This window comes from Octopus bimaculoides, chromosome 13 (genome assembly GCF_001194135.2).
Source record: "Octopus bimaculoides isolate UCB-OBI-ISO-001 chromosome 13, ASM119413v2, whole genome shotgun sequence".
Classification (NCBI taxonomy): Eukaryota; Metazoa; Mollusca; class Cephalopoda; order Octopoda; family Octopodidae; genus Octopus; species Octopus bimaculoides.
The window spans coordinates 63,757,815-63,773,949 of NC_068993.1; the positions used below are offsets into that span (position 1 = coordinate 63,757,815).

The window sequence follows — 16,135 nt, forward strand, 5'->3', positions numbered from 1 at the left end:
ACACACACACACACACACACACACACATATATATATATATATATATATATATATATATATATATTTCATTGACTATATGCGGTATATATTGACAGACGAGCTATATATAATGAGATAAACAGTTATATAGTGACGAATAAGCTATGTAATTGTATATCAATTGTGAAAATAGTTAAAGCATGTAAGGAAAAAGAAATTTTTTTACTCAGGTAAAATTTTCAATGAGACGCGAACGAGAAGAAAGAAAGAAGGAAATGGCGATGATTATTTATTCACACACACACACACACACACAGAGAGAAACACACACGTGCATACTTGCACGTACACACATACATACACTTAACATTGAGAGATAGATAGATAGTTAGATGAAAAGAGAGAGAGAGAGAGAGAAAAGAATAAAGAAAGTGCGAGTGAGGGGACGTGATTGAAAAAGTCAAAGGCTGGCAGCCATACAGTCATACAGGCAGACAGGCATGATGTCAAACCGTTTATATAATTACTAAGATAGTGTTAACACGCTTAATGTGGTTTGTACTGAAATAGTTAAATGGAATCTCTAAAACGTATTTACGCAATAATTTTCTTGTCGTTTCAGTTTATAGTGTAAAGGGAAGACACAAGAGAATTATTGGTAAAGAGTCAGATTTTATGAAGAACCGTCCGAAGAAGGCGGTTTTTAGTAGGTCCTGGCCTGAACTTCCACCAGTTCCAAATACTGCACTACTACCAGACATCACTATTACCATTTCGAACATTGCTACTATCGTCAATACCTGTACAACACTCTACTAAATGAAGCAGCAGTAACACCAGTGGTATATGCGTCCATAAATGTAAGTAATATTACTCTTTCTGTTTCTTTTTTTCTTTCTAAACTTGTTTGTAGAGTGGCAGAAATAACAGCTTGATGTTATACATGACTTACAAGTTTGACAAACAGTTTTAAAAGTGAAATAAATTAGTCTGTAATAACAGCTTAAGTTGACAAAGGGTTCTGTCCGAAACGTTAGATTTTACATTTCAGCAAACCATTTAATTCTCCTTCCGAACTCGCTGTACTCACTAAATGTTGACGCAAACCATATTGTATGGAATCCCCAAAATTAAGATTTGGTTGAATAGATGTTGTAGTTCTGAGCTTGTCTGCAATAAAGCTGTAGATGTGGTTACTCCTGTTGTAGTAGTTGTTATTGCTGCTGTTCTCAAACAGAAGTTGTTATAATTGCTTTAAGAGAAGTTAGTATCGTAGCCCAAAGAGACGTTGTTATTGTTCTGGTTGCTCCAATAGAATTTTGATCTTCCAGTTAGAGTGGTTTAATTAAACAGCAAACAACTACAGAATTTTGATTGTATCTTGGTCAGGAAATCTTTAGTAGTACACAGCATGGATTAATTATCAAAGCATCACAATCAAAAAAAGTTTCCCATTCACTAACTAAGATTTTTTATGCCGTTGCTAATGGTACTTATTTAATCGACCCCGAAAGTATAAAAGCAAAGTCGACCTCGGTGGAATTTGAACTCAGAACGTAACTGTAGACGAAATACCGCGAAGTATTTCGCCCGGCGTGCTAGCGTTTCTGCCATTTCGCCGCCTTGCTGTTATTTCTTTCATGTTGCGTCACACTTAGAGTCTTCTCTAAGTGTGGAGGATTGACCGAATCGGTAGAGCAACGAACCAAACTGTGTTGGTCTATTTGGTTATGTCACTTTAAGTCTTAGGTTCGAATCCCGTCAAAGTTAACTTCACCTTTTGTTCCTTTGATAAAATATTGACGTATTTCTTATATTAAAGCAAATACACTCTCACCCATTCACCTTACATTACTGTAAAAATTTGCCAACTTTATGAATAATATAAGAACTAATAATAATAATAATAATAATGATAATAATAATAATAATAATAATAATTGGTATTCTTATTGTAGAGAAACCTAAATAAATCAAGAAGAGAAACTCCTCCTACATCCCTTCATTTATAAACACCGAAAATGTGTGATTCGAACACGGAACTGAACTCGTTAAAAGTTAACGGTGGCGTGAGCGAACCGAATACGCTGATAGAAATTCGTCGGCCTGCCTATAACATTATTGGATTCCGGGAAAAATTCCGAAAGTCTAAACCACCAGAGAAGACTTTCAAAGAGTGTGTCGCACAGCAAGTACGAAGTTGCACCAGTTGTTCCAAAGAAAGATGCAAACAAATCTTAACAGATACATTCCCGTTTCTGGGAATTCTTAAGAAATACAATGTGAAGACGGATTTACCTAACGACCTGGTGTCTGGACTTACAGTGGGTATCATGCAGTTACCTCAGGGTGAGTAGATACGACGTACTCCTATTTCTCTGCTCCTCCTCTTTCTCCTTTAAAACACCTCTCTATAAATATGGAATGTGTCTCTGTATGTAAGATATGTCTATCTATCTATCTATCTATCTATCTATCTATCTATCTATCTATCTATCTATCTATCTCCTTTTCTAACCACCACATAGAACCGCATTCATACTTGTCCCTTAACCCCTTTACTTTTTTCTAACCTTCCTTTCTCAGTCATTATTCTCTTATTCTTTTTCCTTTTCTATCTTTTCGGTAAAGTGTTGGCGTCCGAAACGTCAAAACTATCTTTCTTAAGTGTTTGGCAACATATTTAAAAACCTATTCCTCACGTACTGTCTTCTTTTTGTGCTCATTACGTTCTCGCTCTCTCTCTGTATATATATATATATATATATAAAGCATAAAGTCAGTGGGTATGAGAGATAACTTCCATAGGATTCAAGCCATTTCGCGGAATTCATGTGGTATTATTTTGGGCATACAAGAAAGTATACGTACCTGTTTGCCTTGATACATATGCTCAGCATTACACAATAGAATTCTAAGTTCACAAATTAATGTAAATAAAGAAAGGTAGGTCGCCAAATCACCGGAACACATGGTTACATCAACATTTCAACACTAAATATACACACAAAATTAAGTTTTTATATTTAGAATGTATGGAAGACCAGATTGGACAAAATTTCAATATATGTATGTACACACATATATTATGTTTTAAATACAAAATATTTTCCTTGTGAATTTTATATTGTAAACAAGAAAGTTTTCTTGTATATTTGTATCCATTTTCTTCACGTTTTCAAATAATTTCCTAGTGGTTTGTTTATAGAGTAAAATTGTTAAATCCACTGTTATCCTCGAAGATCTTTATAGTTTCATCTCAGGATGAAGTATACTGGCGTCTGTTGCAACCTCTTCTGCGGTAAGTGGAGTCAAAATGATTGGTGCAGATGTTATCTGCGAAATTTGTATTTATATCAATTTGAATATGTATCGAAAGTCAGATGTGTAGCTTTGTTTATGTCCCGTATACATTGTCTGTATGCTTATCGAAGCTCTCTACTCTGTTATGAGTATTGTTCTCATGCTTAATCGTCTTTTTCCTTTTTAATGTGGAATTCTGCAGTGTATAGACGAGTTATCCACTAACGTTTTCCAATTGAATTTTGGTTTGGTTTGTGTCGTGTCGTGTATTACAATTGATATTTAGAAGTGCATATGACTATGAAAAGTTAGATTTGTATGGTCACTATTATAGCCGCTGATGCTGTTAAAGTTTGCAGTTTTTATGTTTGCAAATAATATTTGCGAATCTCATTAGTCATTAGAAGCTTGTTTGCGAGACTGCACGGCGGCGGTTTGTGATTGATAAGAACATTCTTAATCCTAGTGTTTTTTTGTGTGTATATAATTAGTGTCAATTTACAGTTTGGTATAATGCATATTGTGTTTTCCATTTTTGTAAAGTTTTGATGACCGGATTTGATTCATAAAATTCACTTTTAAAAGGTGTGGTATTTGTTTTGCTGTAGCTGTGTCTGTATTGTTGTATGGTTTAGAATATTCGTTGCTAGTTACTGTTTTATTCAGCAGATTCCTTCATCTTCTACTTCGTTTGCTGAGATGGATATAAATGTTCTTCTAAGTTAAATATAAGAATATTTTTTATTCAGATTCTTTTAAAAATATAAATGTTGTCCCTGATATTTTATCTGTATAGAGATATTTGCTATTTCCATGTAAATATATGTTGATATGTTGTATTTGTGCTTTTCATACATACGGACGCGATTATCTGTTGATTTTTATTTAAATGTTTATATCTAGAAATGGAGTAGACTTGATGTTGTTTGCACCATTCTTCCTTTAATTTCTCGACATCTTGTGCATCCATTACAACGGGTATATCATCCATAGACCTTGCCTATATCACGTGGTTTTTACCTCGATACTACTTTCTTAACTATTATTGCCATATTGAAGACATAGTACGTGGGCCCTCAGAAAGAATACTTGAAGATTCTGTCTTTCGTTATATAATTTTCTCTGTGAACAGTGAAAATGTATTTCTGATGTGCAGTACACAGATAATTCTCTCCTCTATGTTAGTTGACATCGTGCATGGTTTTATTCTTGAGTTTGTATTCATTATTTAAAAAAGTCTCAACCATATCTGCCTCAACAAAATTATTAACTCGACTTTCCACACCGAAACGAAACATGTTGTCTGCATCATTGATTTGTTTTAAGCTTAATTCTCTTCGGATGACACTATCTTTATTAAGTGTTCGTTTGATAATGTTATCTAATTGTAGAATTATTTTGTGTGCTGGTGAATTTATATGAAAAATTATGTATCTGAGGTGGAGGAGTTGTTTGTGTCATTTTACTATTCTGTAGATATGTGAAAGGATGAATTCTTCGATATAATTGGGTAAATAAAGTACATCTAATGGCCGTATTATTATTGTTTTGAATTCTTATAGATTTGTTTTTGTCGTTAAATAAATTATTAGTTTTTGCGATGTATTTGTTTTCGGGTTTAGCCTTGGTTACCAACATAGTGCTTTTGTCAATCATACATACTGTTATATCGTCGCTAGTTTTTGAAATTATGTAGAGTTTGTTAAGTTTCATGTTTTGTATTTGTTTATTACTGTGTGGACATCAATTTTATTACATTCACCTCGGAGAATAAAATGAAGTTTATTGTCCGTGTTTATAATGTGTTGTTTTTGTTGTTTTTTTATCTCTGCGATTTTCTAGCTTTGGTATAGTGGCTCGATTTCAGTGGTTTTCAATCACATTGCTACTACCGACAATAAAGAGACAACACCGCACACCAACATCACTTCATTCCTAAATTAAGACCATGAAAGTCTAGAAATATTGATGGTGGGTTTAGAAACCCTAATGTCACAAACTGAAAAAAGATTCCTGCGAGAATACAATAAAAACTCTTGAATGTAAAACACAACATAAACGCACGTGCGTACACATCCATCTCTCTCTCTCCCTCCCTTTCTCCCTCACTTTGTTTACGTGCCTATCCGTCCCTCTGTCTCTACGAATGTTTGTTTGCCTCTTCATCGATATCTCTGTCTACCCTCCTCTATTTGTCTATCTCTGTAATTGTTTGCTTATCTACCGAGATAGACAATCCAGAATGTTGCAATCCTTGGGGTAAAAGGATTAGCTGAAGTGTTTAGTGAAGTGTTTTGATGGTGAGGAATAATAAAGGAGGCAAATGCTTCCAGTAGAACTTGGTGGAATTAAGAGTGAAAAAGGAGAGAAAGGCGCTGCACATTTGTCTGTCAGTAGTTGTTGTATGTTAATAAGATTTTGTTGAATTGCTCGACTGTCCTTGTTGATGTGGTCTCGTGTGTCTACCACTTGAACTGTCCCATAACTGGACTCAACTATTCACATCACATCAACATGATCAATCTTTCTTTTTTCGTCATGGTCAATATTCTAAAACACACATAGGTTCCTTGGGTACTTATAAGAGTACCGATAAATATTGCCGATAAATTCAATATTATTAATATATTCACCTTGTTTTCCTCTACAAATATCAATTAACAGGAATGGCGTACGCGCTTCTGGCTGATCTTCCACCCATTGTTGGTCTCTATGTGTCATTTTTCCCTCTCTTAACATATTTCTTCTTCGGAACGTCCAGACATGCAGCAATGGGTAAGTTTAAAATTTCGCAAGTTTATTTAATATTCCCGAATTTATGTATTGCTTTTGTAGTTGTTTAGGTTCAGATCAACTTTGATGAAACAAAGTTTGGATTAATGGTGTTTTACCCTTCAACTCTAAAGCCGGTAGCGTACGGTTTGCGAGCGATTTGATTGATGTTTCTAGCAAGTCACGTGCCCACATAACGACTCCCTCGTTGGCTCGAAGTTATCCATTTGTATGTCAGAGTTGTGTATAATGTTTATTCAGTTTAATCGATTCTGATGTATTACGGTACGTTCTTTACTTACCTCAGGGGAAAAGCCTCGAACCAGGCGGAATTTGAATTCAGAAAGGGAAATACCAGAGTCCAAATTAAATACAATAATGCTTTTATCATTGCTTGATCCCAGGTAAGGAGAGATGAAAGATAGCCGACGGACGAGTCGTTAAATAACAACGAAATGTGTCGGTTCGACTCTCATCCCAAGACTCCGAAAAATCTCTTTTGTTATCTAATTACACAATGAAGCTAATTATAAACGGGTAGTGATCTCATATAATTATTTATTGCTAATTACACTGCGTTGGTGTTACTCTTAATTCATTAACACAATTTATATGTGTGTGTAAATCGTGGTTTCTCTTTCTCTTAGGTACAGTGGCTGTGGTGAGTTTAATGATTGGTTCTGTAGTGTCCAATATCGAGTCATCGGAATCCTCTACCTCCAGCGGGGCCTTGAATATTTCACTGACTTCGGACATGAACACTACAGAACAAGAATACTCAGTCAGTTCAGATGCCTTCGATGAAGTTGTGATGAAGAAAATACAATTGGCTGCAGCGATCACGTTCATGGCTGGAATAGCCCAAGTATGTTACCTTATTGTCTTCTCGTCTTACAACTTCCTATTCTCTCATTCTTTCACTTCCTTCTCTTCACTTCTCATCGCCGTCATCGTTAAAGTGGTCTTTTTCATTCTCATCATCATTGCTGTTATTGTCCTCGTCACCACCAGCAACATCGTCATGATGATGATGATGATTAAGACCACGACGACCACGACCACGACACAAACTTCCTAATCTTATATTTTTATGAAACAATCTGAGAGAGAGAGAGAGAGAGAAGCATTCTTTATTATTATTATTATTATTATTATTATTATTATTATTATTATTATTATTATTATTATTATTATTATTATTATTATTATTATTATTATTATTATTATTATTATTATTATTATTATTATTATTATTATCATCATCATCATCATCATTGTCTTTGCACAGCTTCTAACACTGGAGATGTACTACGGTGTCAGCTGTTCACTATCACTGAACTAAGGTAACACCTCTTATTTCTCGAGCACCTTCCGGAGTATTCGAGCGGTTCCAAGCAGTGTTGTTTTCTGCAAGTGCTCCACCCTTATTGCAGCCCCTATTTGTTCCATGTACTTCTCGAGATATTATTATTATTATTATTATTATTATTATTATTATTATTATTATTATTATTATTATTATTATTATTATTATTTTCTTAATTCCAGATTAATCTGGAATAAAATTAGGAAAATATGAATATTGCATCAATCACTAGGGACATATTGAGATTGACTGGATCGAAAGAATATTTATGGAATATTTATAAAAATAATAAAATGAAAGAAACATTATCGAAATTAAAATAGAAGACATAATTAGGAATGTCCGGTTCTCTCTTATCATTTGGAAGCAACTGAATCTTGTTCTTTGTTTAAAACACCGGAAGGACATATGAGAAATGTAGTACTAAATACACTGTGTCTCAAAAAATAAACGGTTTGGTCACGACCGGAATACTTTGGATAATTGTTCTGCTCAGTCAAGATTGGAGATAAACTGCAACGAACGTTTCACTTGGATTCTATATTTACACACTCTTTTGTAAGACATCTAGTGCGGAGTTACTGTGTCAGTCGACTCTCGCATAACCTTGATTTCTTTATATTTCATAAAGCATGAACTTCGTATAACATTAGACTTGTACACACCAACTTCAGAAACCCTTAACTTCAAATACGATCAACATCACAATCATCAACTTCATATTCTGCCCACTTTTCATACACCACAAATCAACGTGGTCGCCCTTTCAGAAATAACAGAAAAATGTTTTAAACAGAAGGACACATAACGATAAGTCTGCTTGATCAGCCAGCATGGGGCAATACTACATCAGTGTCATTTACAATTAACATCATACAAAGCCATAAATCTCATGCGCTATTTCATTCATATTATAACTAAAAATACTAAATTCTTCTTGGATGTTTTATTATTTTAAATCTGGTTTCCCTTTCAGGTGATAATGGGGTTTCTCAGAATGGGCGTGGTTACAACTTACATGTCTGAATGTTTGATTGGTGGATTTACAACTGGTGCAGCTGTACACGTATTTTCAAGCCAAGTGAAGTATGTCTTAGGTCTTAAGATCAAGCGGTTTGGAGGAGTGTTCCAACTGTTATTCGTAAGTATCGTAATCCTCGTGTCGTACTACAATGCCCATCACCGCTCTTTCCACGCCATTCACTTCTTCACTTGCACTTCCGGTAGCCTGATTTATAGTACCGTCTGCTCTCTTAGCCACTACCAATACATTGGAGAACCTGGTCGGTATCTAGCTGACTCGAGACATCAGACTCGGCAAAGACACCCCCAGTCTCGGGCCACTTCTGCTCAACTGGTCATCTCTGTCTATGTTCGGATTCCCGTCTCTGTCTGGAGCAGGAATCAATTTTCTCTTCAGTCCCTCATCGTCTAAATTCCCCATCTTTTTTCATTTAAACCCTTCCTCCGCATGCACTTGCACACATCATCCACACACCTCTTACATCCCCGCTGTCCTCTCGACTTCTACCCCACTACACATACACTACGCCATTTACCCAACATCACACATACCGTTTAGCTTCAAACAGTATATACACATATATATATATACACCTACACACACGCACATCCACGCATGCGCACACAATATATGTAAAGTAATGTTATCGTTCTTCAATGATTAGATGTGTCTTGAACGATTTTCATTTCAGACTTACATTGAAATCTTCAAAAACATTCACAAGACCAACCTAGTCGAGCTGGGAATTTCATGCATTTGTATGGTCATTATATATTTAGTGAAGACCCAGATAAACCAAAGATTCAAAGATCGATTAAAGATCCCACTTCCTATTGAACTTTTCGTGGTAAGTAAAGTTACAATCATTTCCTTATATATATTCTAGCTGATCACTTTTTTTAAGACTCGAATTTCTTTCAAAATTCTTAACACGAAGGATTGAAGCACTCCAAGTTTACCAAAACATTATGTATCTGTCTTCAATGCCAAGTTTGCCCTCATTAGTTGTTTCATAGTCATGACTATGACCCCGGCGGAATCAACGGAAACTAAAACTTCTAGTCATTTTAGAAACGATTATATCCAACCCAATGAAATATATTGTTTTCCATTCAGTTTTTCGAAATTTAACTGTTTTTTTTAAAATTATAAATATTAAATTATTTGCATATGAAATAGGAAGTCCGATTTGAGGAATAGTTGATTGGTAAATCTGAGGGTTCGAAATATCACGTCTTCCATTGTGTGTAATGCAGTACATAAGACTTTAAAGAAACGGAATACAATGTTGAAATAAACATTAGAAATTAGCTTTATGTATTATGTAAGTCTAAGGAAAACCTTTAAGAAGAAGCTGCGAAGGTGATCGGGCGTATCATTGTGGTGTAAGAAAAGGGGGCGACGAAGAGAAATATAATGTAGAAAGAATCATTAAAAATGGAATCGGGAGTTCAATAGAAAAACAACTACTCAAATTTCTGATAATTTAAAACTAAAAGATTGGTCAGGAGTGATAAGAATATTTCAGAAACTGTTAAAAGAACAATTAGCAGGAGTGATGACGTTGAGCACAATTGGAGCTATTGTAAACGAGACATTAACCAGAAATATGATATGTTGAGAAACGATTGAAGATAAAACGAGAAAAAAATAACGAAATTGGAAATAGTGTATTTGAGGAGATGGCGATGGCTTTCTTCCATTAATTTGCTCATTTGTTATACGAAACAACGTATTTAAAAAAAAAATATTTGTTGACATATGAAAGGTGCGTTACGTTACTGTTGCCATTGTAACAAGACAATCTCGAATGTTACGAGAACAGTAATATATGCAGAAACATGGGATATAACCAGGAGAGCTGATGGATGAAAACTTTCAGATTTCATGTTCCCATGAACGACGACAAACCGAATCCTTAATCAGTGTTTCGTTTTTTTTTATGTATATTATTTTATATTATCAAGGCAAATGGATATTAGAAGTAGAGTAATATTGTAATATTTAGAAAATTTGTAGTATTTAGTCAGGAGTATCATGCAAAGAACAAAAGCGACGGAGATAAGCTATCACACTGGAAAATCCCTCTTCTGATACCCAGGGTCCAAGCTTTTCCCGTAAGATGTCAGTTCAGTTTTCCACCATACTTCTCTCCAGGAAATACGTTACATTCCTCGCAATTCCAAACAGATCTAGGCACTCGATGATCCACGAATGTGGAATCATATCATAAGCTTTACGATAGTCAACTCAGGCCATTCCCAAATGTGTTCTCCTTCGTTTACAATCTTGCATTACCATTTTGTCTATCAATAATTGATCTTTGGTACCTCTGCGTCGGTAATATATCGTTATCATCAAGAAATTTGTACAGTTCTTCTGCAATTCTTTCTGACAGTAGTTCTACTGCTAACTACTGTTAGCTAATCACTAATAGCTTTCTTTTCCATTGTGGTTATTTAGGATGTTGAGTACACGAAATGTACTTAAGCGCATCGTATATTATATTAAATATTTTTATTAATTGTAGGTCGTCACGGGAACACTTATATCACATTACGTCCGTTTGAAAGAAAAGTTTGGCATCAGAACCGTCGGCAAAATACCAGCTGGGTAAGCTTCAATCATTATTATTATTATTATTATTATTATTATTATTATTATTATTATTATTATTATTGTTACTATTATTATTATTTGATGAAAACCCACAGCTTATTTTGCTGAGTATGATGGAAAGTGTCAGCTGTCCACAGCCAGCAGACTAAGGTGACACTTGTTTACTGGTCAGGCTTCAAGAACCTAGCAAAGAATTCTTGCAGCTCCAAGCAATGCTGATTTTTGTAGGTGTTCAATCTTCACACTTGCACCAATCTTTTTCAGCCATGTTGGTAGTTGAGTGCTGATACTTCCAAGTGCACCAATTCCTATTGGGATCACGTCTACTCTCTTCATTGACCAAAACCTTCGTATTTCCCACTCAAATCGTCGTTGTTGTTGAGTTTTCCTTCTTTCTCTTTGATTCTGTTGTCACCGGGGCAAGCTGTGTCGATTATCATACATACTCTTTCTTTTTTACCACCACAACTATGTCCGGTTTCCGATGTCTGGTCAGGTGATCGCACTAAGACATTGCGTCTCACAAGATTTTGCAATCTTAATTCTCGGTGACTTCTTCTGGGGTTTGCTCATACCATATCTTTACTCTTTGTAGGCCTGATTTCCACAGAGCTCCTAATGAATCATTCTTGCCACATTCTCATGTCTTTTGTACTCACGTCGTGCCAATTCCGGGCATTCGCTAACGATGTGCCATACCGTGTCGCCCCTCTTACCACATATTCTGCATTTGTCACTGTCGTTAGTGTTGTTGATTCTGCACTTAACATAGTTGATCCTTAAAGCTTGTTCTTGAGCTGCGCATATAAGTACTTCTGTCTCTATCTTCAGGTCACTCCTCCTCATCCATAGTCACCGGTCATCTGCATCTGTTTTGGCGTTCGTATCTCTTGCAAAACTGACCATAGATATATAACAGCACGGAAAGAAATGGAATACATTGTTGAAATAAACATTAGAAATTAGCTTTATGTATTATGTAAGCTGAAATCTATGTTATAGATATGCGTATGTAGCTCATCCGCTAATATATGTATAACATTATAAATTTAACCATTTCTTTCTCAGCCTTCCGCCACCCAAAGTTCCGGATTTTGTATCAGCCCAGTCGTACGTCGGTGATTCCATTGTTATCGGAATCGTTGCCTTTGCCCAGTCTGTTTCCTTGGCCAGTTTAATGGCGAAGAAACATAATTACGATATCGACTCGAATAAGGTGAGACATAATTCTTTTATTCTTTTATTCTTTTACACGTTCAGATATTCAACTGCAGCCATACTGGAGCACCACCTTAAAAGGGTTTTAATCGAAGAAATCGACCCCAGGACTTATTCTTTGCAAGCCTGGTACTTATTCTATCGGACTCGTTTACCGAACTGCTAAGTTACGGGTACATAAGCACACCAACATCTGTTGTCCAGCATTGGTGAGGGGAAAAACACACACACACACGCACACACACACACATAATTGTTTATATCCACACACACACACACACACACACATATATATATATATATATGTACGACGGATTTCTTTCAGTTTCCACTCGCAAGGCTTTGGTCGGTCCGAGGCTATAGGACAAAACGCTTGCCCAATGTGCCACGCAGTGGGATTGAACCCACACAGCCACGCCTGCGCTTATTAGCTTTGATACACAACCGTTTGAAATTGTAATTGTAATTGTAATTGTTTGAAATGGTTGAAATTTAGTCTCAGTTGCTAACATTCCTTCATTCTGTGATAGTCCAAGAAAGAAACCATTCTAAAATGAAAAAAAACAAATAAATGGTATCTTAGTTTTCATAATCCAGATTTTATTTTTCTCTCTGACTAAACAGTGGAACGAAGTTACTGGATTCTACAAAGATATCTGAGATCCCACTATTTGGTCGGTAAGAAATAAGCAGGGGAGGAATAGGTTGCTGAAGAGGAGCCTGCGCCGCAGAGTCGTAAAGTCTGTTATTTTGCCACGGCTTCACGATTCGGCAATTCGTCTTCTTTCATAAGAAATTTACTATGTCCTTGAAACGGACACTTCGTCTTCGTAGTCTCAGTTCCCATTTGTAGTAGTGGTAGTAGTAGTAGTTGTAGTAGTAGTAGTAGTAGTAGTAGTAGTAGTAGTAGTAGCAGTAGCTGTAGTAGTAGTAGTAGTTGTAGTAGTAGTAGCAGTGTAGTAGTAGCAGTAGTAGTAGTAGCAGTAGAGAGAGAGAGACAGACAGAGACAGTGAGAGAGAATTGAAGCAATAGAATAAGAGAGTTGAAGAATTTGATAATAGAAAACTTCAGCGCCTTGGTTCAAAATGCAAATTCACTCTTCATTTTAGGGGAGACTACCGAAAATAAGAGGCAATGATAACATTTAGCTAGTCTTGGAGTTGATGAAATTAAACTTAACTCTTTTATAAGCTCAGAGAATTCATGAAGGAAGGAGTGGACATACTTCTCTTCAGTTGCTGTAGATTTCAGCGTGTATGAGTCAAACATCTTCCCTCACAGATAACTGGTGTGTGAACCGCATAGGTTAATGCTATGTAAAAGAACCGAATCTATTACAGCACCTTTTCTGAATACTTACTTTGCGATAGTCTAATGATTAACTCTTCGATTTCTCGTTGAAGAATTGACTCTTTCACCGCCAGTTTTTGACGTCATTCTTGCCTTCTAGATCAAAGATTTTAAATACATTATTTGTATAATACTAATTCTTCGAATTATTTCCATCGTACAATTCACATCTCCGACACACATGCAAAAACATAGGAAGAATTTTGTTTCTCATTTCTTTATTTTAAAATCCTTTTCCCTTTTGTTTACGCCGAATAATTCTGCCTTTTAATTCGTTTTCCTCTTTTCATTGCTTTACGTATCAACAAATAAACAATTTGGTCATAGTACGGAGGAAAGTCAAACAACAGCGGCGCAGGCGTGGCTGTGTGTTAAGAAGTTTCTCTCCCAACACACACATTCATATATTTATGGGTATACCTTTGTGCTTGACATTCAGTTTTGTTTATTTGCATCTCAATTATCCAGTGGTTCGGCAAAAAGAAAAACAAAAAAAAAACGATAGAGTAAATACCAGGCTTTAGGTAATGTGTTCAATTCGTTTGACTAAAACCCTTCAAGGTGCTGCTCTAGCATGGCCGTAGTCCCAAAAAGGTAAAAGATAAAAAGTAATTATGCTACGAAGGAAAATACCTCGGGTGGGGAGAGTTGGGTATGTGAAAAGTACACGCCATAGGGTTCCACGTATGCAATGGGATTAATTTAGAAACTTTGATTAACTCAGATTATATTTGTAATCAGCTGACGAAATCTCCTTCTGGACGTATTTCAAACCTAAAAACAAAACGCGGAGATGAAAAGACCAATTATTTCAACCAACCGTAGACATTTTTTTAAGGATGATGCAAATAGGAGTGACCGTTGTGTGTGATATCAATCGGTGATGGAGAAAATGGAAAGGCTTTTGACCCTGCAACTTGTGATCTGTTCTTTTGTAGGAAATGAAAGCCTACGGTTACGGAAACATCGTTGGCTCCTTCTTTTCGTGTTATCCATTTGCTGCATCGGTATCTCGTACATCCGTACAAGACTCGGCTGGAGGAAAGACTCAGGTAAGGAGATGAATATGTTGCTCTCTCTCTCTCTCTTTCTCTCTCTTATCTCTCTCCCTTCCTTCCCCTATCTGTCTATCTATCTATCTGTCTGTCTCTTTTTCTCTCCATCTTTTCTTTGTAGTATAACATCTATCCATCCATCCATCCATCCATCTAGTCAGTCAGCCATTCTTCTATTAGAACACACCACCATTATCCCCCTCCTCCTCCGCTTCCTCCTCCTCTTCCTCCTTATCTTCATCATTTCTTGTCTTCCAGGTAGCCAGTCTTTTCTCCTGTGTCCTGGTACTAATCGTTATAATCGTAATTGGGCCTTTGTTCAGAGACCTTCCAAACGTAAGTATTTTTGCTTCATTTTCATTACTTTCTACTCTTGTATATATGCCCAATACACGTTAGTAAACCATTCTTCACTATTTTAAACATCGCCACACCCTTGATATAGTAAAATAAAACTGGGGTAAACTAAACAGAAAAGAAATTGACAAAGCAAAATCCCAAAATGGTTCATATTTGGTTGATTAAAAATTTAATGGCAAGTATTTATTGACCTTTTTCTTTTCTTTAAAAATCGGCACGAACTTTCCGGACAACCCAATACATTTATGTAATATCTATATTAGTATATTACGTTTATATATTATACTGCTCAATAGGGACCTACATTAAAGGCGAAATCAGTGGTTATTGTGCGTGAGTTGTCAGCTGATATTTTATGGAGTTTGAATTAGTTGAATCTTTTGCTATTGCTTACACGCACACGTACATACACACACACACGCACACATGCACGCGTATACATACGCACACGCGCACACAAACACACACAAGCACTAACACATACACGCGCTCACACACATACACATACATATAATAAAGATACTGGTATGAGAGGACCATAAAAATGGTGCATTCAAAAGAAATAAACTTGAATTAATGTTAAATAATGCACTGGCATAACATACATTCATATACTTTAAATAGCCTTTCATAATAAGATTGTTAAAATCGTAATAATGAAAATACTGTGAAGAATCGGATCCAAAGAGAATTTAATATGAGGGTTTGTTTCATGTAAATTGTTTTTAGGCCAATAAAAACAATAAATACTTTATTTCGAAATTGTTAAAGACTTAAACCCTGTTGAGCTTATGCCATAAAAATGACAGTGACCCACTCATATGCTGCAAGTTATTTGTATTCATGGCTTACGCAGTGGACTGCAGAAAAGTGTTTGGAGATAACGATCCAGAGTTTTGCTTCTTTGATTTGTATGAGGATAATATTACTTACAAAATCCCTTGAAAACTTTAGCCATAAAAGAGTAGAACGTGGCCCCCTTTTGTCAGTTCTAGCATTAAGTGCATGACAAAATGTTTTGTGAACATAGCATATAAGAAGTCTAAAGGCACATAATATATATATATATATATATATATATATATATA

The 16,135-nt window shown here is 35.7% G+C and overlaps 1 protein-coding gene across 1 annotated transcript in view; it reads left to right on the forward strand.

Moving 5' to 3' along the window:
- LOC106867777 (sulfate transporter) overlaps nucleotides 1–16,135 on the forward strand; it is a 42,212-nt gene that overhangs the window by 18,069 nt on the left and 8,008 nt on the right. The window contains exons 2-11 of the mRNA XM_014912761.2: nucleotides 602–839; nucleotides 1,938–2,328; nucleotides 5,947–6,057; nucleotides 6,702–6,919; nucleotides 8,397–8,561; nucleotides 9,136–9,291; nucleotides 10,975–11,057; nucleotides 12,132–12,279; nucleotides 14,571–14,684; nucleotides 14,946–15,023. Of these exons, the coding sequence (XP_014768247.2) occupies nucleotides 2,001–2,328; nucleotides 5,947–6,057; nucleotides 6,702–6,919; nucleotides 8,397–8,561; nucleotides 9,136–9,291; nucleotides 10,975–11,057; nucleotides 12,132–12,279; nucleotides 14,571–14,684; nucleotides 14,946–15,023 (1,401 nt within the window). The 5' untranslated portion in view covers nucleotides 602–839; nucleotides 1,938–2,000. The remainder of the gene's footprint in view (nucleotides 1–601; nucleotides 840–1,937; nucleotides 2,329–5,946; nucleotides 6,058–6,701; nucleotides 6,920–8,396; nucleotides 8,562–9,135; nucleotides 9,292–10,974; nucleotides 11,058–12,131; nucleotides 12,280–14,570; nucleotides 14,685–14,945; nucleotides 15,024–16,135) is intronic.